This window comes from Cervus canadensis, chromosome 32 (assembly GCF_019320065.1).
Source record: "Cervus canadensis isolate Bull #8, Minnesota chromosome 32, ASM1932006v1, whole genome shotgun sequence".
Taxonomy (NCBI): Eukaryota; Metazoa; Chordata; class Mammalia; order Artiodactyla; family Cervidae; genus Cervus; species Cervus canadensis.
Window position 1 is genome coordinate 29,216,257 of NC_057417.1, and position 27,998 is coordinate 29,244,254.

Consider the following 27,998-nt stretch of genomic DNA (forward strand, 5'->3'; position numbering starts at 1 on the left):
AGATAAGCGCAGCCCCTGGGGTCATCTGGAGTGACCTTGGCCCCTCTCAAGGTCAGCAGGGCAACGTGGTCACTCTTCTGCCTTCTGGGGACTCCCCGCTCCTCCTTCCCTTGGCCCGAGGTACACTCCCGGATGTGACCCCAAGCTCAGCTGCCGCAGAACCCTTGGGCAGAGGTGGGCCTGATCCGGCCTGGGCTTGGAGCAGACGAGGGGCCCCAGGCTCCACACGTGGGCACGGAAAGGGGCCCAGATATGCCGTCCAACCCTGCAGTGCTCTTCCGAGAAGGACCTGCCCAGACTCGCAGGGCCCCCCTGCAGGGGAGGGGAGGCGACTGCTCGGGCCACGCTCAGCTCTATAAAACTTGTTCCTTTATTGGCAGGAAATTCCTGCACGGTTGTCACAGGTGGAGTAAACAGTTTGAGTAAACAAGACGCCTCGGGGCTCCTGGCTGGAGGGCAAGGGAGCAGTGTTCACAGCAGTGAGGACAGGGCCAGCCCGCTCACTTGGAGAGGGCCATCCTCGGGCCCGACGACTCCAGACTTCAGGTTCCTCTTGGCAGCCTGTGGCCGGCGGAGGCCTCTGTTGGCCGCAGCCTCATCACCCGGATCTGAGTGAGGGGTGGCAGTCCCGTCCCCATCACTGAGCAGCCGTCACCACTGTGGGCCTCTGAATGTGGAGCTGGGGAGGGTGGGAGAGAGGAGGTGAGACGGACGGGGCCCCAGTGACAGCCGTGTCCAGGGGGAGTGAGCTGCCTCTGGGCTGAGGGGAGCCCACCCTCCCCAGGCAGCCCCAGGCAGTGGACGGAGGGGAGAAGCCCCTAGCTGGGGGGTAGGGGGACGGGGAGTTGGGGGCTCCTGAGTCACCTCTGTAGTGGGGTCCACACTTCTCAGGGAGGGCTGGAAGTTTCTGTAGATGTTTTCAAGGCCAAACGTGTCCCCCTTCAGATCCTGACCTGTTAAGGAGAGGTACTGGGGTGAGAGTGAGCCTTGGGGAAGCTGAAGAGACACCCAGGATGGATTGTTCACAGTAAAAGGAATGGGTTTGGGGAGTCCGCCCCGGAGCTGCCTAAACTCCTTTCCCACTGCCTGTCCGTCCTCCCCCTAGCCCAGCTCTTCAGGGATGCGGAAGAGGGGCTGGGGAGGTAGCCTGGGGTGACGCAGGGACAGGAGGGGATGGGAGCTGCCTTCCGACATGCCCCATGGTCAAAAGTCAAGGCCTGGTGAGTGGGTGCCCAAGGAGTCACTTGGTTTAGGTGGGGTAGGAGGGCGAGACTGCCTGGGGTAAACGGGCACACTCCCTCATAGCAACAGTAGCGACAACAGACAGAAGCATCTGTGCCTGAAATCTTGTGTGAATTGGCATGAGTCCAGCACCCCCTGTCTCCGTCATGCAGATAAACTCGCTCCTCAACCTCCAGGTCCGCCTGGCATCTTCCTGAATGTTCCTTTGCTCCCTCCCTCAAGATCCTCCCCCACCGTCTGCCCTCCTGGCTCGCTCTCCCCCCAGTGTAGGCTGAGCTGAGCTGACTCCCCAGCGCTGCCCGTAGGCCACAGGCCTCTCTGCAGACTTCAGACTGGCCAGATCTGGGGTATCTCTCCCTCCGCACTTAACTGCCCCACAGTATGCCCCACCTGCGGCTTCTCCTCACTGCACCCTGTCTCTGTCATCCCCTCCCAGAGCCTGCAAACAACAGGCCCTGCCCAGCTAGCTCACTGGCATCTGAACTATGTTGACTACTGTCCACACCTCCTGGTCCCCACTGTCCCCCCACTCAGGCTCATCATCCCTGGCCTGCATTACTGTGCTGTTCCCTCCCTGAACTCCCCACTTCATGTAGCCCTCTCAAATCCTCCTGAATGAGCCACCCAAAATGCATGTCTGGTCCCCGTCCCTTCAAGCTCCTCCAATGGGTCCCCCCACAACCACGGTCCGCTGACCAGTCCTGACCTGGCTCTGTCATCCTCCCGTCCCACTGACCCGCCCTTGGTTCCCTACAGGCCACGTCTTCCCCACCTCCACGCCCTTTCTTAAGCAGCGACCCTTGCCTGGAAAGCCCCTCTCCCTTCCCGTCCCGGGACAAGGCCTCACTTGGCCATGGCCCTTCATCCCACTGAGTGTGTGACATGCTGGGGCTGGGCTCTGGGGTAGGATCAGGCTCTCAGCCATTGTGAGCGGCTCTGGCGGCCAGAGTGGGCTAACCCACGGGAAGCTCTGTGGAAGGACCGCATGTGACCTGGATCTCGGGAACAGTGGGATGGGGATGTGCAGAGATTCAGACGACCGGAAGCAGCACAGGCTCTGCAAAGCGGTGGGCCACAGACTGGAGTGCAGGGAACTTGATAGGGAGAAGCCAAGTAAAGGCTGGAGGGTCAGCAGGGCTGCCCGTGGGGACTCGGGGTCAGGAGGCTGCAGGCTGTCTGACTGTTGCGGCAGACGCAGGACTGGCTGGCAGGACGTGTGTGTGTGTCACCCACAACCACGGGAGTTTGACTGGCCCTTCTCCACACCCCCCCACACCCCTGCCAGCCTGCCCCGCCTTGGCCCCTGATAAGATCTACCTTCCCAGACGCTTGTGTTCTCAAAACTGCCAGGGTAGCCTGCATCTTGCCACTCTCGAGACATGTCGTACTCTTGCCTGCTAACAGAAATGACGTGAGCAGCTGATGACGGAGAAGTAGGAGACGGGCTCAGAGACCTCTGACCCTCGGCCTCCAGAAGAGTCTGCTCTGGCCAAGCCCTGAGTCAGGGAGGGAGGGGCCTTCCCCTGTGGCAGGGGTAGAAACCGAATAGCATTCCTGGGGATGTCCCCACCGCCTGCCCCCACCCCCACCCCTCAGAGGGCCTCAGTGACCTTATCTGTGAGCTGGGGGCATCGGAATAGAGTCAGGGCAGTTTCCTCGGCCTGCCGGCCGGGCTCTGTACAAAACATCACTCAGTCTCTTATAGGTGGGAAGAGAGCGATCATTCCCAGCGTCCTAGTGTGTCAGACAGGGCTGCTCTGGGGCAGCCAAGGTGATAAGAGGTGCCAGGTCATTTCATTACACAATCCAGTTTCAGTACATAAGTCTCTGTTTCCATTTCTCTGCCAAGCGGATATGTCTTATCAGATCTGCAGGCTGCCCTCTGCCAGACACAGAGCTGGGACAGACCAGCAGGAAATAGGAGGGACTTGGGGGTGGGGGGCAGGGCCTCAGCCACCCCCGCTGGCCTCAGCAGGGCCTCAGGATATTCTGACTGCGGTCCCTTCTCCCCTAGGCCCAGCCCCGGAAGCTCACCTGTGCAGTTTTCTCTGGGATCGGCTGAGTAAGAAGATCAGGACCACCACCAAGATCACCAGGAGTGCTGCCACGGCCCCCACGACCCCATATACCATGCTCTTGCTGGTGCTGGATTCACAGGTCTCCCCCGAGTACCAGTGTGTGTCTGAGTTCAGGCATCTGGGGGCACAGACAAGCTCAGGCCAGTCCACCAGCTTCCCTCACCCACCCAATTTCTGCCTCCCCCGCCCCTTGCCCCTGAAAAAAAAAGATCAATATCAAAGCACAGGAAACCATCTCACCCACTGAGGGCAGTTGCTGGGCACCCTCCCTGACTTCCCAAGTCTAAGGGGTGGTGAGTGGGTGCAGGGACCGCAGATCCACAGAGCAGAATCTGAGATGGCCGGGCACCTCATCCCACGCACGTAATGTTCACCCATGTAATCGCTAAGCAGCTGGCACTTGGATGGCCTGTCACCATGTTTTATATTTTGTACTTTAGTTTAAGACATAGAGCGCCAGCAAGGAGGTGATAATGGCATGGTGGCATGGTGGCTGGGATGTTGTTAGGGACGTGAATGATAGATGGAGAGAGAGGTCCATAGATACAGATTTGCAATTGATAACCAGAACATTTTCCAGAAAGGGGACTGCTTGGTTCTCTGAGGCCTGAGTCTGTAATCTCCCGTGGTATATGGGAGGTGGGAGACCTGGGTAGAGAAAAGAGGATGTAGAGACTGGGCTGGAGGTGCCTGGGAGCTCTGCCCACCCTCAGCCTGCACCCTTGGATGACCTTTGGGGAGAATGGGACCCTACTCCCAGAGAGGGCAGATGCCGGCCTTAGAGGAAACAAGCTCTTACAGACAACGGGGGCCGCTTTGCTGCAGCTGGCACCTGCCGTGGTGACAGTCCATTTCCGACTTCGTCCCTGGGGTGCACTTGTTCACACAGGCCAGCTTCCCATCCAGCTCATCCACGTAGTAGAACTGGGCTAATTCCTCTGCAGCATTCTTAGTGCATTGCTCTGGGGGCAGGTAGGGGGCGGGCAGGAAGTGTCAGCCAGATGAAACCCCGTCCCTAGGCCCCCCCACCCCACAGGTTTACTGTCCACTCTCCATGGAGCTGCTCACCTTGCAGGTCAAAGTTGATCTTCACGGGGTTCACGATGGTGTCCGTCTCATCGTAGCACAGGAGTGAGAGGTCTGCCCAGGGTGGTAAAAAAGAACAAAACAGATGTGCCTCCCCCTGCCCGCTGCGGGCAGTCAGCCTCCCCTTCCTCCTTGCTGTGGCCAAGACTAGTAGATGCAGTTGAGGCTGTGAGCTGGCTCTGAGGGGGTCATTGGGGCTGCTGACCACCTTAGCCCAGGACTGAGAGGGGCTGCCAGGAGCAGTGCAAAATATGGGGAAGGTACCCGGGCTTGACCTCTGGATTCCTTGAGGGAGATCTCTGGGGTTCCAGAAGAGACGAGAGATGCGGGACATGGGGGTGGGCCTGAGACCTCCTTAAGGGGCCCCGCCCATCCTTTCCCCACCAATATCAAGGGGTTTTCGGGGAGCATACTTTTGCAGTCTTCAGAATTCCCATGTAGCTGTCCAGTCTCATTCATAATCTTGGCCCTTACAATCTTAGTGAGGTTTTCGAACAGCTCCAGGTACCCTGAAGTGTAGTTGGCCTCCATGATGAGTTCGTGTTCCACCACGACGCTGCCAGGACTGGAAACGGGAGTCATCAGTCAACCCTTGTTGCCCGCCCTCCCAGCAAGTGGGGCCCAAGAAGCAAGAAGGGTGATGAGAAACAGTTAGTCATGTGACCCAGGGGCAGGACAGAATATAGACTCTTCCCTCCAGCAGTTAACAACCTAGAGCAAGGCTACAACATAAGCCTGGGATTACAATATATGTCAACGGGTGAAATTTATTCCTAAAAATGGAGGCTGTTGGGCAAAGACATGGAGGAATGGAACCCTTGTGCATCATTGGTGGGAAAGCAAACTGGTACAGCTACTGTGGAAAACAGTATGATAGTTCCTCAAAAAATGAAATATAGAATGATCATGTGATCCAGCAATTCTACCTCTGAGTATCCACCTCAAAGAATTGAAAGCAGGGGCATGAGGAAATAATTTGTACACCTATGTTCATAGCCATGTTATTCATAACTAAACAGTGGAACCAATCAATCTAAGCACCCATCAGCAGATGACTGGATTAACAAAATGCAATCGAATATTACATACAATGGAATATTATTCAGGGTCTAAAAGGAAGGAAATTCTGAGACATGCTGCAACATGCATGAACCTTGAAGACATTATGCTAAGTGAAATAGGCCAGTCAAAAAAAGGATGAATACTGGATGAGTATTTATGAGTAGTAATATGAGATCCCTGAAGTAATAAAATTCAAAATAGAGGCAGAAGGCAGCATGGTGATTGTCAAAGGGCAGATGAGGGGGAATTGGGAGTTACTGTTAAATGGGTACAGAGTTTCAGTTTGGGAAGATGAAAAAGTTATGGAGGACTTCCCTGGTGGTCCAGTGGTTACGAATCCACCTGCCAGTGCCGGGGACACAGGTTCAATCCCTGGCCTGGGAAGATTCTACAAGCTGTGGGCAACTAAGCCTGAGACTACTCAAGTCCACTTGTGCTAGAGTTCCTGCTCAGCAACAGGAGAAGTCGTGCAATGAGAAGCCCATGTGTCACAATGAGAGAGCAGACCCTGCTTGCCGCAACCAGAGAAAGTCCCCCACAGCAACGAAGACCCAGTGCAGCCACAAAAAAAAAAAAGAATTAAAAAGTTTTAGAGATGGACAGTGGTGGTGGTTGTACAACAATGCGAATTTACTTAATGCTGCTAAACCATATACTTAACATGGTGAATTCAGTGGCTAAGGACAGATTTTATGTTATAGGTATTCCACCACAATGAAAATATTCTAAATTTAAAAATTTAAGACAGAAGCTAATGGGTTGTATTTTGAAAACCAAATAAGTAACGTTTTAGATATGAAAAAACATGAGGGCGCTTTAGAAATGTTGGATTCCAACTAGCAATGTTGGATTCCAACCCAGAAGCTTCTTGTTAGATGGTCAGCAATGCTCTGAGTAGAGAGCTCCCGAGACAAGGTCTGTCACTACCCACAGTCCTTGTGACAGAGAAGTCAGAAGCAGGACCCAAGAGGACCTAACCCAACAAAATCCTGAGTCAGAATGGAGACAGAGACCATTGCTCTGAGGCAGGGTGTGGGTGGAGGATGCTGGGTTATAAAACCCCACGGGTTCTTGATATGTTGGTAACTGACATGCCCCAGGCTCCCTCCCCACCCTTCTGTCTCCTTCTTCCCATCCTCCTCTGAGAGCTCTGCTTCTCCTGCCCATCTGTTAAATATGGATGCTTCCCATGTTTCTGCCCAGGGACAGCTTCACTTCCATGCTGTGACAATTGCCCCAGCCATCTGGTCTACTCCCTGAGCTTCCAGTGAAGCCTATCTAGGGACGTCAATACCGATGTCTCTGCTGTAGACCCTTACTATCATACATTTGACCATCAGCTGCTCCATCACTCCACATGGCTGGGCCCCAGACACTTGAGGCTTAACAAGGCCCATGTTAAACTCATTATCTTCTTCCACCGTCCTCCTGCTCCTTCTTATGTTCCTCATCTCAGCCAAGGGCAACCCACACTCCCAGCAGCCCAGAAATCTGGTGTCATTTTTCCTTTTCTCCAAACACCCATCAAAATCCAATAATCTGCTGGGCCTGTCTCTTAAAGACCTCTCACACTGGACTACTTTCCTTCTTCAGTAACACCTCTCAGGCCCAGGCTACTATCATCTCCCTCCTCTGTCCATCCATTCTCAACCCTGCAACCAGATTGCACGGTCTGCAGTACAAAGTGTTTACTCTGCTACATGGGCCACAACTGCTGATGCTTCACATGTAAATGAGCACGTGTCACTTTTCCAACCTCCTCTCCCACCACAGCTCCTTTGTCTTCTAGAAGCCAAATGTGCTTTATGTTCCTAGGATCTGCGCTCCTTTCTCTTACCTGTAGGCACGTCATGGATTTCCTCTTGTAACACTCTCTCCCTTGCCTCCAGTTGGCCCATTCCTCATCCTTCAAGCCTGAGCTTAGCTGTCACTTCCTCCAGGAAGATTTCTCTCAGTCTCACTGACCCTGCATTCAGGACCTCTCCCTCTGCACCTCGTGTGTTCCTTATCACAACTCTAGCCTCAGTAACTGAGCTATCATAACTGCCATGACTCTAGCTACCTGTGGTCTGCCCTTCTAAGCTTCATGAAGAGCAGAACCCAATGTTCCCAACACCTAGCACAGGGTAGATGTCCACCATTAGCTTGATAAATGGATGAATGCTGAATGAATAAATGCATGGTCTCAGAGCCCTCAGGTGTCGCCTTTGAGCTGGGGGCCTTTTTGACCCAGCCCGGTACTGATGCTCTAACCATTTATAATAGGAGGAGGCAGGAGAGCAGGCAAGAGAGAAGAGCTTCCCACAGTCACTAAACCTTCTCACCCCCATACTCACCGCAGTCTTGTGACATTCACGCCTCTGTATTGGGGAAAGTTTTTGTCCCTGTAAACTTTATCCATCTGAAAGAAACAAGACAGCTAAGTTCATAGAAGCCTGGAGTGTGCAGCAGCCTCTGTTCTCTGTGCTGGGAGCAGTCCCTCAGAACCTCCTTTCCCCAAGGAGTCCCTGTATTCAGTTCAGTCGCTCAGTCGCATCTGACTCTTTGAGACCCCATGAACCACAGCATGCCAGGCCTCCCTGTCCATCACCAAACCCCAGAGTCCATCCGAACCCATGTCCATTGAGTCAGTGATGCCATCCGCCCATAGGAAAGAAGGAAGGGGGTGCATAGGGATGTCCCCTCATCCAGGATTCACATCAGGGAATCTAAGCTTCCTCTCCTCTTACCCGACTCTTGAATACTTGAACGAAGTTCTTGTATGCATCGGAGGATTTGTCATTTAGGTCATCTGTGAAATCCCTGTTAGTCACTTTCACACGCAGGTCTACAGTGGCATTGATTTTTTGGGGGGTTTCTATGGAAACAGGGGATATTATGCATGAGACACAACCTCACAGTAATGCCTTCCAGGAAGGGCTAATTCTTCATTTGTTGGCTTTGTGGGAGAGGAGAAAGTGTGTAGGGAGGCAGACGGAAACTCAAAAGGCAAGTAGGGGTAGCTGAAACATCTGCCCCTTGTCTCTGAAGACCAGGAGGAGCTACTGGTCAGAATCTTGATTCAGTGAGACCTGACTGGAGGGCACCAGATACTCATTCAGATGAGAGAGGCAGGTTAACTAGTGAAAGGGGCTCAGAAGTGGCATGCAGAAAATCTATGCTCTACCTGCGTTTTGGCCTGGGTGAAAGTCACATTTTCTCCTCTACCTGCACAATTAGGCAATGGTAGCAAATGAACCTTCCAATGTTGCCCTCCTATTTTGAATGGTTAAGGGATGTGGAGATGATCTACAAGTCTCAAAAAAGGTCTTTACCTATGGGGAAGGATTCCTTGGGGTATTTACACTGGTAACCAGAGTAGCCTTTGGCACAGACACATTTTTTTCCGTTCCAAGTGGCCCCATTGTAGCACTGCACTGCAAAAAAGTAGAACATTCCAGAGGTTACCATGGAAGCCCAAGACACAAAACACCAACTCTTGTTCCAAGTACCATCATTCAGACATTGCACTGAAAGATGGAAATGGGACTAGATAATCATGCTGCAACTGAAAGCCCTCTGCCACCATTTCAATCCCCAGGAGACAGTGGGGAAAGGAGAAGGAACAACAGAATGAAAGGAAGCAAGAGATGAAAGAGGACACTCAAAGAAATCAAGAGTCCTACAACTCAAAAGAGAGACACACCATCCACTTGGATGATGTATACTGGCAACAAGATGGTACTGGAAGTGTGGAACAAGACTACAAGGAGGACAAAACTGATTAGCTGATAAAGGAGATGAGCAGGAGGAGCCCACAGAGTGACATACAAGTAGACTTACATGGTGTCGTAGTTGAAGAGTGGGTTGTCCTCATAGTTGTCTGTGTCCTAGTGAATGGTGGATGTGGGGTTGAAGTGGTGCTGAATCCAGGGACTGGAACACCAGTGGAGCCAGGTGAAGTGGAGGACACAGGAGAAGAAAAGCCAGAAGTCGACTCCTCTTTGGCAGTCATGGTGGTATATTGTGAGACCACAGTGTGGGTGGAGATCTCACTGGGGCTTGATGAGGAAGGACTTGCACTGTTTGTACTGTACAAAGAATGGGTAGAGAATGATGGCATGGACCCATCTGAGGAGCTGGTGTAGAGAGTGGATCCCAGAGAAGAAGATGTGGTCGTGTGTCCATCTCCAACGGAAGTGGTTAAGGATTCTCCAGGCCTTGATGTGGAAGCAGAAATTTCATTCCCTACAGCAACAGTGCTGTTCAAGGTGCCTGTCGGTTTTGATGAATCAGGGGTGGAAGTAGCAAGAGTGAGTTCCTCTGTGAGGCCTGTGATTGTCTGTGTGGAGACAGAGAGGGTGGTAGACAGCAGGCTGGGAATTGAAGAGGAAGCTAGGCTACTACCATGGCTGGGATAGGAAGTTGACATAGAAGATTCAGAAATGGTTGAAAGGACAGAGGACATCTCAGTAATTGTTGTTGTACTGAGTCCAGTGCTGGAGGTGGTGGTAGAAAGTCCCTCAGAGTTTGAAGGTATATAAATTGTTGAGGTGTCAGAGGAGACTGTATGTGTTGATGGTGCTGAGACTATGGTGGACACAGTGGCTTCAGGAGTAGAATATGTGGTCCTTTCTTCATCACCAGTGGAGGAGGTAATAGACTCAGCTGGACTTGAAGTGGACACAGGACTTCCATCCTCTTGAGAAATTGTCGATGTAGGTAAGTCCGTGACTTGAGAAAAATCAGATATGGTGTTGTGATCTGTGGATTTCTGAGTGACAAAAGTGGTAGACTGTACTGAACCAGATGAGCTGGAAAGTGTCTCTCCAGTGCTAGATGGGGCTGTAGAGCTCCCAGCAACTCCTGTGTGGGAACTCTCAGAAGAAACACTAGATGCAGACCACCCAGAAGTAGTGGCAAAACTCCCAGGGTGTGTGGTGAGGGAACCCTCAGAAGACACGGTGAATTCAGACAGACCAGAAATGGTTGGGGAGGACATGGGAATTGTGGTATGGGAACCATCAGAAGACACTGTGGATTCAGACAGACCAGTAGTGGTAGAGCTCCCAGGTACCATGGTGGGGGAACCTGAAGAAGACACTGAGGATTCAGACTGACCAGGTGTTGTGTAGGAACCCTCAGAAGAGACTGTGGATTCAGACGGACCAGATGTGGTGATGGTGCTCCCAGGGACTGTGGTGTAGGAACTCTCAGAAGAGACTGAGGATTCAGACCCACCAGAAGTAGTGGGGGAACTCCAAAGGACTGTGGTGAGAGAACCCTCAGAAGACACTGTGAAGTCAGACTCACCAGATAAAGTGGTGGAGCTCCCAGGGAATGTGGTATGGGAATCCTCAGAGGAGACTGTGGATTTAGACAGACTAGAAATGGTTGGGTAGGGCATGGAAACTGTGGCATGGGAACCATCCAGAGAGACGGTAGATTCAGACTGAGAAGATGTGGTGATAAAGTTCCCAGGAACTGTAGTGTGGGAACCCTCAGAATAGACGGTGGATTCTGACTGAACAGAAGGAGTGGGGGAACTCCCAAGGACTGTGGTAAGGGAACCTTCAGAAGAGACTGTGGATTCAGAATGACCAGACGTGGTGTGGGAACTCTCCGAAGAGACTATGGATTCAGACCAAACAGAGGTGGAAGAATTCCAAGAGACTGTGGAGAGGGAACCCTCAGCAGATACAGTAGACTCAGACTGACCAGAAGTAATGGTGGAGCTCCCAAGGACTGTAGTGTGGGAACCTTCAGAAAAGATTGTGGATTCAGACTGACCGGATGTTGTGTGAGAACCCTCCACAGAGACTGTGAATTCAGACTGATGAGATGTGGTGTGGGAACCCTCTGAAGAGACTGTGGATTCTGACTGACCAGATGTGGTGTGGGAGTTCTCAGAAGAGACTGTATATTCAGACTGACCAGATGTGCTGACAGAGCTCAAAGGAATTGTGATGAGGGAACCCTCAGAAGAGACTATAGATTCAGACTGAACAGAAGTAAAGGTGGAGCTCCCAGGGGCTGTGGTGTGGGCACCCTGAGAAGAGACTGTTGATTCAAACCGACCAGATGTGGTGGTTAAGCTCCCAGAGATTGTTGAATGGAAACTCTCAGAAAAGATTGTGGATTCTGACTGAACAGAAAGAGTGGGGGAACTCCCAAGCCCTGTCGTGAGGGAGTCCTCTGAAAAGACAGTGAATTCAGACTTTCCAGATGTGGTGTGGAAATTGTCAGAAGACACTGTAGATGAAGTGAGATCAGATGTGGTAGTGGAACTCCAAAGAACTGTGGTGAGGGAACCCACAGAAGAGAATGTAGATTCAGGCAAACCAGTAGTAGTGGTGGAGCTCCAAGGGACTGTGGTGTGGGAACCTTCAGAGGAGACTGTAGGTTCAGTCTGACCATATGTGGTGAGAAAAATTCCAGGGACTGTGGTATCGGAATCCTCAATAGACACTGTGGATTCAGACACACTGGATATAGTGGGGAAACTCCCAAGCACTGTGGTAAGGAAACTCTCAGAAGAGACTGTGGATTCAGACTGACCAGATGTGGTGTGGGAACTCCCTGAAGAGACTGTATAATCAGACCAAGCAGATGTGGTGGTGGAGGTCCAAGGGATTATAGTGAGGGAACCATCAGAAGTGACAGTAGACTCAGACCAACCAGCAGTAGTGGAGCTTCCAGGGATGGTGGTGGGGGAACCCTCAGAAGAGACTGTGGATTCAGGCTGACCAGATGTGGAGAGAAAACTTGCAGAGACTGTGGTGGGAGAACCCTCAGAAGAGACTGTGGATTCAGACTGATCAGATGTGGTGTGGGAACTCACAGAAGACACTGTGGATTCTGACAGAAATGATGTAGTGGTGGAGCTTCCAGTGACTGTGGTGGGAGAAGCCTCAGAAGAGACTGTGGATTCAGAATGACCAGATGTGGTGATAGAAGTCCCAGGGACTGTGGTGGGAGAAGCGTCAGAATAGACTGTGGATTCAGACTGATCAGATGTGGTGTGGGAACTCTCAGGAGACACTGTGGGTTCTGACAGAACTGATGTGGTGGTGGAGCTCCCAGTGCCTGTGGTGGGGGACCACTCAGTAGAGACTGTGGATTCAGACTGACCAGATACGGTGTGGGAACTCTCAGAATATACTGTGGATTCTGACAGAACTGATGCAGTGGTGGAGCTTCCAGTGACTGTGGTGGGAGAAGCCTCAGAAGAGACTGTGGATTCAGACTGACCAGATGTGGTGATAAAAGCCCCAGGGTCTGGGGTGGAAGAAGTGTCAGAATAGACTGTGGATTCTGACTGATCAGATGTTGTGTGGGAACTCTCAGAAGACACTGTGGATTCTGACAGAACTGATGTGGTGGTGGAGCTCCCAGCACCTGTGGTGGGGGACCACTCAGTAGAGACTGTGGATTCCGACTGACTAGATATGGTGTGGGAGCTCTCAGAATACACTGTGAATTCTGACTGAACTGATGTAGTGGTGGAGCTTCCAGTGACTGTGGTGGGAGAGGCGTCAGAAGAGACTGTGGATTCTGACTGATCAGTTATGGTGTGGGAACTCTCAGGAGACACTGTGGATTCTGACCGAACTGACGTGGTGGTGAAGCTCCCAAGGACTGTGGTGGGGAAACCTTCAGAAGAGACTGTGGATTCAGACCGACCTGATGTGGTGTGGGAACTCTCAGAATATACTGTGGATTCTGACTGAACTGATGTAGTGGTGGAGCTTCCAGTAACTGTGGTGGGAAATGCCTCAGAAGAGACTGTGGATTCAGACTGACCAGATGTGGTGAAAATAGTCCCAGGGACTGTGGTGGGAGAAGCGTCAGAAGAGACTGTGGATTCAGACTGATCAGATGTGGTGTGGGAATTCTCAGGAGACACTGTGGGTTCTGACAGAACTGATGTGGTGGTGAAGCTCCCAAGGACTGTGGTGGGGAAACTCTCAGATGAGACTGTGGATTCAGACTGACCAGATGTGGTGTGGGAACTTTCAGGAGACACTGTGGGTTCTGACAGAATTGATGTGGTGGTGGAGATCCCAGGGCCTGTGGTTGGGGACCACTCAGTAGAGACTGTGGATTCAGACTGACCAGATATGGTGTGGGAACTCTCAGAATATACTGTGGGTTCTGACAGAACTGATGTAGTGGTGGAGCTTCCAGTAACTGTGGTGGGAGATGCCTCAGAAGAGACTGTGGATTCAGGCTGACCAGATGTGGTGTGGGAACTCTCAGGAGACACTGTGGGTTCTGACAGAACTGATGTGGTGGTGGAGATCCCAGGGCCTGTGGTTGGGGACCACCCAGTAGAGACTGTGGATTCAGACTGAGCAGATATGGTGTGGGAACTCACAGAATATACTGTGGGTTCTGACAGAACTGATGTAGTGGTGGAGCTTCCAGTAACTGTGGTGGGAGATGCCTCAGAAGAGACTGTGGATTCAGGCTGACCAGATGTGGTGTGGGAACTCTCAGGAGACACTGTGGGTTCTGACAGAACTGATGTGGTGGTGGAGATCCCAGGGCCTGTGGTTGGGGACCACCCAGTAGAGACTGTGGATTCAGACTGAGCAGATATGGTGTGGGAACTCACAGAATATACTGTGGGTTCTGACAGAACTGATGTAGTGGTGGAGCTTCCAGTAACTGTGGTGGGAGATGCCTCAGAAGAGACTGTGGATTCAGGCTGACCAGATGTGGTGTGGGAACTCTCAGGAGACACTGTGGGTTCTGACAGAACTGATGTGGTGGTGGAGATCCCAGGGCCTGTGGTTGGGGACCACCCAGTAGAGACTGTGGATTCAGACTGAGCAGTTATGGTGTGGGAACTCTCAGAATATACTGTGGATTCTGACTGAACTGATGTAGTGGTGGAGCTTCCAGTAACTGTGGTGGGAGATGCCTCAGAAGAGACTGTGGGTTCAGGCTGACCAGATGTGGTGTGGGAACTCTCAGGAGACACTGTGGGTTCTGACCAAATTGATGTGGTGGTGAAGCTCCCAAGGACTGTGGTGGGGAAACCTTCAGAAGAGACTGTGGATTCAGACCGACCTGATGTGGTGTGGGAACTCTCAGAATATACTGTGGATTCTGACTGAACTGATGTGGTGGTGAAGCTCCCAAGGACTGTGGTGGGAGAAGCCTCAGAAGAGACTGTAGATTCAGACTGACCAGATGTGGTGATAAAAGCCCCAGGGACTGTGGTGGGAGAAGTGTCAGAATAGACTGTGGATTCTGACTGATCAGATGTTGTGTGGGAACTCTCAGAAGACCCTGTGGATTCTGACAGAACTGATGTGGTCGTGGAGCTCCCAGCGTCTGTGGTGGGGGACCACCCAGTAGAGACTGTGGATTGAGACTGACCAGATGTGGTGATAGAAGCCCCAAGGACTGTGGTGGGAGAAGCATCAGGAGAGACTGTGGATTCAGACTGATCAGATGTGGTGTGGGAACTCTCAGAAGACCCTGTGGATTCTGACAGAACTGATGTGGTCGTGGAGCTCCCAGCGTCTGTGGTGGGGGACCACTCAGTAGAGACTGTGGATTGAGACTGACCAGATGTGGTGATAGAAGCCCCAAGGACTGTGGTGGGAGAAGCGTCAGGAGACACTGTGGATTCAGACTGACCAGATATGGTGTGGGAACTCTCAGAATATACTGTGGATTCTGACAGAACTGATGCAGTGGTGGAGCTTCCAGTGACTGTGGTGGGAGAAGCCTCAGAAGAGACTGTGGATTCAGACTGACCAGATGTGGTGATAGAAGTCCCAGGGACTGTGGTGGGAGAAACGTCAGAATAGACTGTGGATTCTGACTGATCAGATGTTGTGTGGGAACTCTCAGAAGACCCTGTGGATTCTGACAGAACTGATGTGGTGATGGAGCTCCCAGCGCCTGTGGTGGGGGACCACTCAGTAGAGACTGTGGATTGAGACTGACCAGATGTGGTGATAGAAGACCCAAGGACTGTGGTGGGAGAAGCGTCAGAAGAGACTGTGGATTCAGATTGATCAGATGTGGTGTGGGAACTCTCAGAAGACACTGTGGATTCTGACAGAACTGATGTGGTGGTGGAGCTCCCAGGGCCTGTGGTGGGGGACCACTCAGTAGAGACTGTGGATTGAGACTGACCAGATGTGGTGATAGAAGTCCCAGGGACTGTGGTGGGAGAAGCGTCAGAAGAGACTGTGGATTCAGACTGATCAGATGTTGTGTGGGAACTCTCAGAAGACCCTGTGGATTCTAACAGAACTGATGTGGTGGTGGAGCTCCCAGCGCCTGTGGTGGGGGACCACTCAGTAGAGACTGTGGATTGAGACTGACCAGATGTGGTGATAGAAGACCCAAGGACTGTGGTGGGAGAAGCGTCAGAAGAGACTGTGGATTCAGACTGATCAGATGTTGTGTGGGAACTCTCAGAAGACACTGTGGATTCTGACAGAACTGATGTGGTGGTGGAGATCCCAGGGCCTGTGGTGGGAGACCACTCAGTAGAGACTGTGGATTCAGACTGACCAGATATGGTGTGGGAACTCTCAGAATATACTGTGGATTCTGAAAGAACTGATGTGGTGGTGGAGATCCCAGGGCCTGTGGTGGGGGACCACTCAGTAGAGACTGTAGATTGAGACTGACCAGATGTGGTGATAGAAGTCCCAGGGACTGTGGTGGGAGAAGCATCAGAATAGACTGTGGATTCTGACTGATCAGATGTTGTGTGGGAACTCTCAGAAGACACTGTGGGTTCTGACAGAACTGATGTGGTGGTGGAGCTCCCAGCGCCTGTGGTGGGGGACCACTCAGTAGAGACTGTGGATTCAGACTGACTAGATATGGTGTGGGAGCTCTCAGAATACACTGTGGATTCTGACTGAACTGATATAGTGGTGGAACTTCCAGTGACTGTGGTGGAAGAAGCCTCAGAAGACACTGTGGGTTCAGTCCGAGCAGAAGTGTTGGTGGAACTCCCCAGTACAGTGATGAGGGGACTTGTAGAAGAGACTGAAGATTCAAACGGACCAGAAGTTGTGGTGGATTTTTCAGAGACTGTGGTGCTAGTAATTTTTGGGTAATCTGTTGTTGTCATCCCTGAAATAAAAGAAGTTGTAATTGGTCAGGACTTGAAAGGGATGCAGTTTTTTCAACTTTGATATATTTGGTTTCAAAGGACTATTATTTTGAACAAATATGAAATGTGTGTAGAGATTGTCTTTATTGAATGTTGTCACTGTTTGTCTAGAGTCTTGAGTGGTGCTTGATTCACCAGGACCAGAATATACAGAAGCTTTTTTATTATCAGTGGTATTTAAGAAGGCAGATGGAACTGAAAGATTTGATAATTCTTAGATTGTTTTAGGAAAAATGAATTGCCTTCTAGTCAATATGGCTGATGGTCCATCACCCTAGATGTGTCGGTGTCACCAGGACTTGTGGGGGCATTTTTGGTTAAGATGCTTGTAGAGAACGAGTTGGGAAAACTCAGAGATGACACTACTATGGTCTACGATTTTGTTATTGCATTTAGTGGCAGTCTGTCCCAGGCTGCCTGGGACATAGCTGATCAGTCTGTTACACTGAAGCATGGCTTTCCTTTCCAAGGGTTTAAGAAGTGTCAGAGCATCTGTAGATTTGGACAACTTACCAATGGTAGTCTAGAAATTTGATCTCTTCTGTTAAATATAGAAATTTTTATAGAGCAAGATAATATCTCTAGCTAATGTTCTGGGAGCTGATTGTGATTTATGACTTGAATTGTTAGTTATGGCTGTGGCTGTGGATTTTGACAAATTTGCATGTGTATATATATATGTATATATGTATGTATATGTATATATACATATATATATACACGTGTGCATGCTCAGTGACTTCAGCTGTGTTTGACTCTATGTGACCCTATGTACTGTGGCCTGCCAGGCTCCTCTGTCCTAGGGATTTTCCCAGCAAGAATACTGAAGTGGGTTGCCCTGTCCTCCCCCTGATCCAGGGATGGAAACTGCAACTCCTGCACTGCAACAGATTTTTTTACTGCTGAGCCACTGCTGCAGCTGCTAAGTCACTTCAGTCATGTCCGACTCTGTGCGACCCCATAGACGGCAGCCCACCAGGCTCCCCCGTCCCTGGGATTCTCCAGGCAAGAACACTGGAGTGGGCTGCCATTTCCTTCTCCAATGTGTGAAAGTGAAAAATGAAAGTGAAGTCGCTCAGTAGTGTCCGACTCTTAGCGACCCCATGGACTGCAGCCCGCCAGGCTCCTCCATCCATGGGATTTTCCAGGCAAGAGTACTGGAGTGGGGTGCCGTTGCCTTCTCCAGCTGAGCCACTAGGGAAGTATATATATATACATATATACTCACACATACATATATATACATACATGCACATATACCTATATATCATTTTTCTCAATCCGTAGTGTCATCTGCAAACACTTGAACTGAGAATGCCTCCATGTCAAGTACATATGTATACTTTTGCCCAATATTGCCTGTACATTCCTCCCTGGGCACCCTGGGACGTGTGCGTCTCCTTGGGTATCTGGCATAAATTCTAGTGGATAGTTGTACTCACACAAATGCCCCCTGCACATTCCTTTTGCCCCTTACATTTTGTGATCTGCAGGCCACATGATCCCCTTCCATCCTCTGGCCAGTACTTAGTCAGACAAATCCCTCTTCCCATCCTTTACATCTGAGGTTCGTCCTCTACCCCAATACTTCCTACTGACCCCAAAGGAATAGGAGAGCTAAGGCAGTCACTCGTTACCCTGGACAATTCATCGCCTGTCCTCTCTCTCCAGATACACTTACACAGGGACTAGCCACTCTACTGGAATGCTGCCACCTCTACCTGGCTGTCCTGTGTTCATCACAACTGCCCAGGTAAGCTCTTCCTCTCCCTGCTGGTCCCACAGCCCACTCAATGGGTTGCAACTCTCTAATAATGGGAGCTGGGCTTGCACCCTGGGGCTGGAGGGCTTCTATTGTGTTCTCTGGGTCACTTAGAACATGTGGCTGCATTTGTGGAACTCTATTTTCCTATGTAAGGTGGGACTATACCCCTGGCTCCTCTTCACTCTGCCTGTAAGATGAATAAGATCAAATAAGGAAAGGATCTTTGAGACAGTTACACCATAAATCTAGGAATTATCAGGAATTCCACAGGATAGTGTGCAGGAAACTTCCTAGAGAAGTCAGGGAATTCGGCCTCTCGCCCCTCCTATCAGTCCCCACTCCTCTGCAAAGATACCCTGGAGCTGCATGCTTCTCATCTCTCCGGAAGGTGGTCTTTGGCCCCTGGCAGAGGGGACAGTGGAAGCCATCAGGGCAGCAGCACCCTCTACCATCCCAGATGCTCCCATTTTCAGAGGGTCCTTAAAGAGGCAGACAGTCTCAGGGTGAGACCAGGAGCTGGACCAGGACTGGAGGCCATGGGAGTGGACCATTAGTGAAGACATGACATTCACACCAATGGTTCTGGATCATTGGCTTTGCAGAGCTTCCATCAGAACTTTAGGGGAAAAGTGATATCAAACCACTGATTAAGGTAGTTCAAGTCAAAGGTGCCATAATGCCTATGATTTGTAGGATTCTAAATTAATGTTAAAAACTTGACAAGATTACTTGGTTGTTTTTAAGTCAGTAGATAAGTTTGTCTTGCCCAGTTCTCTTGCACAGAGCTGACTCATTAGAAAAGATCCCGATGCTGGGAAAGAGTGAAGGCAGGAGGAGAAGGAGATGACAGAGGATGAGATGGTTGGATGGCATCACCGACTCAGTAGACATGAGTTTGAGCAAGCTCTGGGAGATGGTGAAGGACAGGGAAGCCTGGCGTGCTTCAGTCAGTGGGGGTCACAAAGAGTTGGACACGACTGAGCAATTGAACAACTTGCCTACCAAGAGGAAGAGAAGGGGCTGAGCTGAGAGGCTGCCAGGGGTGGAGGTGGGGGCATCCTTGAGTCTTAGGCATAGGAAGGATCAGAAAGAGAGAGAGAGTACACAATGAGGGCTTTAGTCAACCCAAAACACACTGTAACATGGCTCAGAGTAAACCCGGGCTGGTGGACAAATGGGCCCCCACCCCTCAAGGATGCTCCTGGCCCTCCCCCGAACAGCGCAATTCTAGAGCAGTCAAGGCCCATTTAAGGGACACAGAAGTCAACGGTGGCGGGGAGGGGGAGGAGGGGGGAGGGAACTGTTCCTCTGCCTTTCTCAGAAGGCTTCAAAATGAAAGTAAAAGCCAAGCTATCTTTTTCCTTCCTTCTTTAAAACGAAAGGATTTTGTGGACTTAGGTATTATAAGTTTTACTGGACTTTTTAGTTATAAAAGTAGACTATTTTTGTTGTGACACGTCAAGAATGAGAAAGCATATAAAGGCAATTTATGATCCCTAACTGAATCACAGGAATGAGTAGAGGTGGGGGGAGAGGTGACATTTATTGGCTGCCTATCAAATTCCTGAGTAGTCGTATCACACTATAATTCAATGACCGTGTATGTAATTGCCTTTGCTCCTTTCTGATAACAGAGGAAACACTTCTGCCATGTTCAGCCTGACCCAGAGCAGATGTTCCATGAGGAGGTCTTGGATAAAGGAGCTAATGAACACTGAAAAGCCTGCCCGATACCTTTTGTTAGTTATTTAATGTCATCTCTGGAGGAAGACATGACTATTCCTGTTTCACAACTGAACTGAGGTTCTAAGGGTTAAATATCTTCCAAGTTCACCCAACTGGTAAGACAGAATTCAAGCACAATCTGAAGGTAGCTTTTACTTTCAGCATAAGGAAGGGGGTTGCAAAGAGGAGAAGAACAAGGAAAAGGTTTCAAGTCTAGGGAACAGCATGTGTGGAGGCTCAGAGTACATGTTTGGATTGAAGCTGGATGTTGAGAAACCAGAAGAGGCAGAGGGAAGGCTGGCAAGGTGAGTGTAAAGCCAGCTCTGGACTTGACTCAGCAATAGTGAAGAGTGTCCAGAAAAGGCCATGGTCACTGTGCGTTAGGAGCAGAATCTGGAGAGAAGGGGTGGTGAGGGCAGGGGAAGATTGATGACACATGTTGAGACAGTTTCTGAACAGGCTTTCTTTTGTCTTTATTCCTGAATCCACACCATTTACTCCAGTTTGCTGCCACTCACATGTCCACTATAGTTGCCGACCAGCTTGAGTACCCCAATCGCTGTCCATTTCATCAGTTTGCCCTTCCTCCTGGAATCTCTCATCTCCTTCAGATTCTAAGACACCACTGCCTCCTAATCACCCTTTTTCTCCTCCCTGGTGCTGTTCTTTCCTGTTCAGTATCTAAGTGAGCAGAGTAGAAAAGACTCTGATGCTGAAAAGAGTCAGGGAAAGATTGAAGTCAAAAGGAGAAGAGAGCAGCAGAAGATAAGATGGCTAGATAGCATCACTGACTAAGTGGACATGAATTTGAGCAAACTCCAGGAGACAGTGAAGGACAGAGGAGCCTTGTGCTGCAGTCCACGGGGTCGCAAAGTGTTGGATGTGACTTAGCAACTAAACAACAGCAACAAGATCTAAGTGAAACCCTTAAGATAAAGGCTCTGCCATATCCCTCATATTCCAGCAGCAATCCCCTCTGTGCCCAAGGCTTTAACTCATTTCTGGGAGGGACAAGGAAAAGGAACCCTAGAGAACTTCCCTGGTAGTCCAACGGCTAAGATTCCCTGCTCTCCATGCAGGGGTCCCGGGTTCAATCCTTGGTCGGGGAACTAGATCCCAGATGCCACAATTAAAGATCCCAAGTGCTGCAACTGAGCCCAGCCAAATAAAATAAATACATTAATATTAAAAAAAAAAAAAGAAGTAGGCCCCCTAGACAGCACTGCCCTGGTGAAGTGCTTCAGAACCCTCCCAGCCCAAAATTCTGGTGGCCACAACATCACCAAAGGATGAGGCAGAGAACTTGAGCAAAGTCCTTCCCAGACTCAACCTCCAGGGTCAGGGGTGTTCCACAAGCAAGTTGAGCCAAGGAAAAACACAGAAGTTCTCCAAAGGAACGATTTACATGGCCAACAAGCCTACAAGAAGAAAATGGTCAACATCACTAGAAAGCAAAGATTTTCAAAACAAAACAAGATACTATTTATCTTTACTTATCACATGGCACCCCCTCTGTGATGTTAAGTGATGTAGCTGGTATTGGTTGGGGAATAAGATGCCGATGGATGTTTATTTAGTATCTTATTGCTAAAGGGTGATTTGAAAATGTACCTTAAGGATCATGGGCTGAGTCATACCATTTCAATGATTCCTCCTCTAGTTACTAACCCTGAAGTAAAGGAGTCCAATGCAGATTTTTGTTTAAAAAATTTCTTTACAGCAATGTTTATTACATTATTATCTATTATAATGAAAAATTGGGGAAAACCTGTCTAAGAATAGGAGAATAGGAGACTGGTTAAATGGCTAAAGTATTCCATAAAATTGAATATTGATCAGTCATTAAAATAGAAACTGCCCATAGAATAAATCTAAATAGTTATTTGGAAAAAGACCAAAATGTTAACAACGTGTATCTGAGTGGCAGGCTTAAGGGACATTTTCCTCCTTTGGTCTGTCTATATTTTCTGAATGTTGTACCATAAATAGGCATTCCTGATATAATGTTTAAACACAGTAAAGGTATATGCTATAAAAATAAAACCTTAGGTGCACCCTGTACCTTGGAGAACCCAGGCAAAATCACTAATAATTCCCAAGCTGGGATTCCCCACAATTTTGTGGTCAAAATGCTTAACAAGAATGACCTTAATGTCATTTTTGTGTTACACTAGCTATCCAAGACACCAGGTCTCCTATCAAACAAGTAAAAATTTGTTTGATAAAATTTCTTGCCCTGTGTACAGTTCTTATCGCCTCTTTCTTTAAAACATAATCATTTTAGGGACTTCTGTGGTGGTCCAGTGGTTAAGAGTTCATCTTCCAATGCAGGGGACTCAGGTTCAATGCCTGGTTGCAAACTAAGAATCCCACATGCTGCAGGGCAACTAAGCCCACACGCCACAAAGAAGATACAGTTCAGCCAAAAAAATAATAATAAACTAAATTATTTTTAAAAAGGTAATCATTTGAGTTAGGCAGCTGGTTTGCCAGGCAAGTTTTTCACTGTGACATTCTTGAGGAAGAGCCCTCAAAAGCACCTTGGGACAAGTCTGAAGACCACCACCTTGATATAAGATGGTCCCCTCCTACTCTCATATCTTCAAAACTCAGCGAGGTCCATGGGAACAGTCCTGAAGAGTGGAGTGTGGAGCTGGGGGCACTCCTGTCAGGGCAGGTGCTACCCAGGTTCAGGATCTCATACAGTTAACCTCTCTGAGCTTCCATTTCCTCCAGAAAATGGAGATGACCGATGCCCGCCTTCACCACTCTGCTCATTCTAGAATATTCTCCAAGAGAAGCAGTGTGGCGACCACTGGGCTGTGTCACTCAGTCCCGGGTGTACTCTCAGCCCTGCCACACACAACCTCAGTGACTTGGACCCATCTCCTTTTTGGTAACGTCATTCCCACCCGGCAGAGTCACCACAGTGGTGACACGGGGTCGGGGCCACCTTGGCTCTGTCCCTGACCCCCACCCCCTTGCACACGCCTGTGGAGAATGAATGGGCTTCCTGGTTTTCCAACATCAGCAGCCAGTGCCACCTGCCCCTGCCCACTGCCTCCCTGAAAAGACAGCAGTTGCTCTGACTGCTGCAGAAGAATGATATAGAGGGTTGAATTGTGTTTTGCCAAGGCAGGAAATGTGGGTTTGATCCCTGGGTTGGGAAGATCCCCTGGAGAAGGAAATGGCAACCCACTCCAATATTCTTGCCTGGGAAATCCCATGGACAGAGGAGCCTGGTGGGCTGCAGTCCATTGAGTCACAAAGAGTTGGACACAACTTAACCACTAAACAACAACAATAAAAGATATGTCCAAGTCCTAACACTTGTATGCTTGAGTGTGACCTTATTTGGAAATATAGGCTTTATAGATACAATTAAGTTAAGGATCTCAAAATCAGATCCTTCTAGATTTAGGTTGGGCCTTCAATCCAATGACTGGGGTCCTTATAAGAGAAAGGTAAGGGGCATTTGACACAAATTCAGGGGAGAAGGCCATGAGAAGACAGAGGCAGAGTCTAGAGTGATGCCACACAGCCAAGGAACGCCACAAAGCACCAGGATCCAGAGGGGGCAATGAAAACCTTTGGAGGGATTGGACCCTGGGGGTATCTCATTTCAGACTTCCGGCCTCCGTCACTATGAGAGAATACACTTCTGTTGTTTGAAACCACCAAGTTTATGGTAATTTGTTACAGCAGCCCCAAGAAACTAACACACACAGACACTTCCACTTAGAGCAAGTGGTAAAGAAAGTGGGCTCTGGAGCCTAACCCCTCCCGGCTCCTCCACCTGATGGACGGAAACCTTAAACTACTTAGCTCATGTCTCCATGCCTCAGTTTCCCCAGGTATAAAACAGAAATCAGTCACAGCACTTCTTTCCAGGGTTACTGGGAAATTTAAATGAGATAACAGATATCATTTAGAACACTGTTTAGCACATAGTAGGCCCTCAATGAGCACCAGCAATTTTGAGCATTAGGGTCATACTCAGGCCACAGGTGGAGAAGAAAATGGCATCCCACTCCAGTATTCTTGCCTGGAAAATCCTATGGACAGAGGAGCCTGGCAGGCTACAGTTCGTGGGGTCACAAAGAGTCAGACACAGCTGAGCAGCTGAGCACAGGCTACAAGGAGCGCTGGCTTTCCAAATTGTTAGACCTGGAGGATCCAGTTGTCAATATTCCAGTTACGTCCATAGCTATGTATGGCTTTGTCAGTTCTGAAATTGTCTAAAGTGTTTGAATATCTATTACTGTTGTTGTTATTTAGTCATTAAGTTGTGTCCAACTCTTTGCGGCCACTCTCCAGCCTGAGCCTCACCACCAGCCTTAGGCTGTGGTTCTTTCTGCCCCATTCCCATGTTTCCATCTAGTAAACAAGACTGTAAACTGGCTTATTCATTCTGTCTGGTTCAGAGCACTTGCCTGGGCAGAGCCAAGCCTCCTGTGTTTGCAGAATGAGTAAGTTTATTACTCTGCATAAAGCATCACTTCCTTTTAATTGCTCTAAATTTACATCACCTACATTCCAAAGGTTACCCCTTTGGCTATTGTGAACAAATCTATTCTGGTCTTCGTCACAGTTTTATATATCGAACGTTTCCACTTCCACTTTGGCCTTTCTAGGTTCTAGAACTCCCCTGACTACTTGGGGCCCCTGAGGCAGCCCTTCCAAGAGAGACACTCGGTCCCTGTTCCCTGCTGTCATTCCAAGCAGCTCCACTCCCCCACCCTTCCTAGGAACACTTTGGAACTTCACGTCCACAGGACAGGACAGACTCCAGTCCTCAATGTAGGAACTTTGTGGCCCCTGCAGCAGTGGAGAATGGAGAATTCTAGACCGTGTCTCTGTTTTTGTCCTCCTTCCTGAGCCCAGACCTCTAGGAAAGCTCCATCCAGAAATTCCAAGCTCACCCCAAGCTCAACAGGCCTGCCTGGAGCCCATTGTCAATCACCAAAAAGAGTCTCTTGCTTCTTGAGTCACACAGTCTCTAGAACTATCTATCTTGGTGCCTCCACAGCCCATCCTCGAGAGGAAACTCCTCGCCATTTCCAGGGGAGTTGGGTTCCCAGATGGACCCTCAAGGCCTCCTGCCAGTGTTAGGGGAAGCACGCTGACAGAAACCACCCACCCTGGCCATACACCATAGTAAGCATGTGTGAGTTATTTTGTGACAGGAGGTCCTAGTAAGGAACACAGAACTAACAAGCCACCACCAACCAGAAGAATTAGGAAAAGGTCACAAGGAGACACCACAGGTCCAATCATCTCCCAGAATCCTTCTCTCTGGCACCCATCTTGGCTGAGCCACTAGGAAGGGCCCTGAGTCAGAATGGTTGGCCAAAGACAGCCTGGAAACTAATCCCATCACCAAAAAACCGGAGCCAGGGAGCCACGAGGCAGAGCAGTCCTCCTGGGTTCCCGGACCCTACTGCTCTGCACCCGGACGCCCCTTCCCAGTGAAGTCTCCTGCTTTGTCAGATCGTGTGTCTCCTCAAGCAATTCAGTTCTGAGTGATAGGCAGGAGCCCACTCTCAGGCCCTGGAAGGGGTCTCCCTTCCTGCAAAACCAGGTTGGTTCTCAATGTATCTGTCTTACCAGGGTGACCCACCCCTGCTCTGTCCTTGGACATTCTCTGGTGTCTAAAAGCCTCCACCTGGTTTTAATGCTCCTGTTGCCTACAGATGCTCCCTGCACCAGTACGCTTTCCCCAACCGGGCACATGCCCCTCGCCTTCAGGGCATTCCTACACCTTGACTCCCCTGCACAGCCCTGCAGTGTTTTTCTACTTTCTCCGGCTGGCATTCCTTGTCCCTACTGTTCACTTGTCCAAGACCTCATCAGTCTTCATGATGAGAACTGGGGAACCCAGAGGTCGGAGGGGATGAGAAACAAAGAAAACCACAGATGCCACCACTGGTGTCTGCTCTGATGTCTGAACACCTCCCTGAGAACCCAGAATACATGCAGGGGGTGGAGGTATTGCAGAGGGCTGAGGGCCCTCCAGTGTGGGCTCAAGGGCAGCACAAACCTAGAGTCAGGTCATGGTGATCATCATATGATTACTGGTCACACTGTTCCCAGGTAAGTCACTCACCCTCTCTGACCCTTGCTTTCCTATCTGCCTTCCTTTCGTTTCACAATCTTCTTGATAAGTCATACTGACTGCATGCTGTGAAATGTCTTTGCAAATAGCAGATCCTTCTTTGAGTCAGGGGCAGTGGGCCTTGGAGCGTCCTCTGACCTGGAGTGCCCTGGAATGGCACTTGCCTGACCTCTTCACACCTGACAGCTGTCTGCACTTATCAGAGATAGACACTTTTGGACTCCTTAGTGTGCTAATGGATCCAACATGATGTTTTTCCTTGCAGTTATGAGCATCTTGCCAACAGGGGTCTTTGCTTGTGTGGGTGGGATCTCCAAGGCATGGCAGGAGGCACAGAGGCAACACACTTGCTGACTTCTGGGTCCTTCCTCACTGTCACTGCCCTCAGCTTCCGCCTGGGGAGCTGGGACAGGTGGACCCTTCCTAAGGCTGACCCCCACCATAGCGTCCTTTTCTCTGTATATTACCTTAAAGCTAATATGTCTGTAATTAATGTATTTTCAGTGTTAGGGGAAGTGTTAGTCCCTAACACAAAGTTTACACCCCCAGTCCTGCCTCCTCTCCCCTCAGGTTCTCCCAGCCAGAGCCACTACCCTCAGTGCGTCCTGGTAGAGGAGAAGGAAGTACATCAAGGCATTGTGGACTGAGGTTGCCTCTAAGGACCTAAGTTCCCATGTGGGCTATCTCACAGCTGCCCTTGAAGACCTCCAGAGACATCCCCACCTGTAGTCCCCCACCCTCAATCTACTCACAACCCCTCACCACATACCCTGCAGGCCCTTCAACTCAAGCGATGCCACTTTCAACTGGCTGGCACCTTGGGCTCATTTCCCCAATGCCCCTCACGGGAGCATCCACCTTGCCCACTCCTTCCCCCAAGGGTGCTTCCCTGTTGCTAGGGAGTCAGAAAGTCTGAACCCAGGGGAATCAGCTTCTAACCAGTCTCTTCCCAAACAAACAGCCGTGACAAGGTTATTTTTTTTATCTGTTTGCTTTCTGGCTACCCTGCACGACTTTCTGGATCTTGCTTCCTCACTTAGGGACTGAACTCGCACCCCCCAGCAGTGGAAGCCCAGAGTCGTAACCCCTGGACTACCAGGGAAGTCCCTCCAAGACAACGTATAACAAGGACCTCACAGCCTGCCTCCCCCTCAAGCCCTTCCATGATCTCTAACTAGAGGGGCTGCCCCTGGCCCCCCTGAGGCTCTCCCCAGGCCAGGAGGGAAGCTAGTGGACACCCCATGGGCTCCTGTCGTCCCAGCCAGGGCCAGCAGCCTGTGCAGTGTCTCCATGAAGTTTGGAAAGAGCTGACCCAACACTTGGGCCGATGCAACCCCCAGGATGAAGGCAGGCAGAGACCACTGCCCAGATGAAGAAGAAGCCCCTTGGGGAGGGTGGATTCCAGTGAACCGTCAACAACATAGCATAGCCCAGGCCCTTCCCTCTGCACCCATGGGTCTCCAGAGTGACCCCTTTAGCTCCCAAAGACAGGATGAGGTCATGGCCAGGGTGTCCAGCCCTTGAGCAGCCCCCTCCCCTGAAAAGAGAGGGAGGGAAGAAAGAAGGGAGGTCAGCCCCTGCAGCCCTCCCCAAGGCCAGCCCACATCAGGACCACTGGGAACCAGGGCCGGGTCTCACTCACCTGATGATGTGGATGTGGCAGTGGCCGAGGAGGAGGCAGTGTTGGGCACCCAGAGCCAGAAAACCATCGACAGGATCCAGGTCACCAGCATCTCCCTGAGCGTGAGGCCCTGGCTGCAGGGTCTGCCCACATCAGCAGAGACTAAGAAATGA

The 27,998-nt window shown here is 50.2% G+C and overlaps 1 protein-coding gene across 4 annotated transcripts; it reads right to left on the reverse strand.

Moving 5' to 3' along the window:
• Positions 1–352: 352 nt before the first annotated feature.
• On the reverse strand, positions 353–27,995 carry LOC122433406 (mucin-12-like). 4 transcript variants are annotated; one of them, XM_043456300.1, is made up of 12 exons: positions 27,847–27,995; positions 9,291–10,221; positions 8,783–8,884; positions 8,198–8,325; positions 7,805–7,869; positions 4,820–4,971; positions 4,389–4,460; positions 4,120–4,282; positions 3,277–3,438; positions 2,560–2,639; positions 865–953; positions 353–679 (listed from the first exon to the last, which is right to left on the reverse strand). In XM_043456300.1, the coding sequence occupies exons 2-12, from the start codon at positions 9,913–9,915 to the stop codon at positions 638–640; spliced, it is 1,680 nt and encodes a 559-aa protein (XP_043312235.1). In that variant the 5' UTR covers positions 9,916–10,221; positions 27,847–27,995; the 3' UTR covers positions 353–637. The 4 variants fall into 4 exon arrangements, with proteins under 4 accessions (XP_043312235.1, XP_043312234.1, XP_043312233.1 ...); XM_043456299.1 differs by lacking the exon at positions 27,847–27,995 and adding an exon at positions 13,518–14,446 and having other exon boundaries at positions 9,291–12,341; XM_043456298.1 differs by lacking the exon at positions 27,847–27,995 and adding an exon at positions 12,846–13,385 and having other exon boundaries at positions 9,291–12,341.
• Positions 27,996–27,998: the final 3 nt, after the last annotated feature.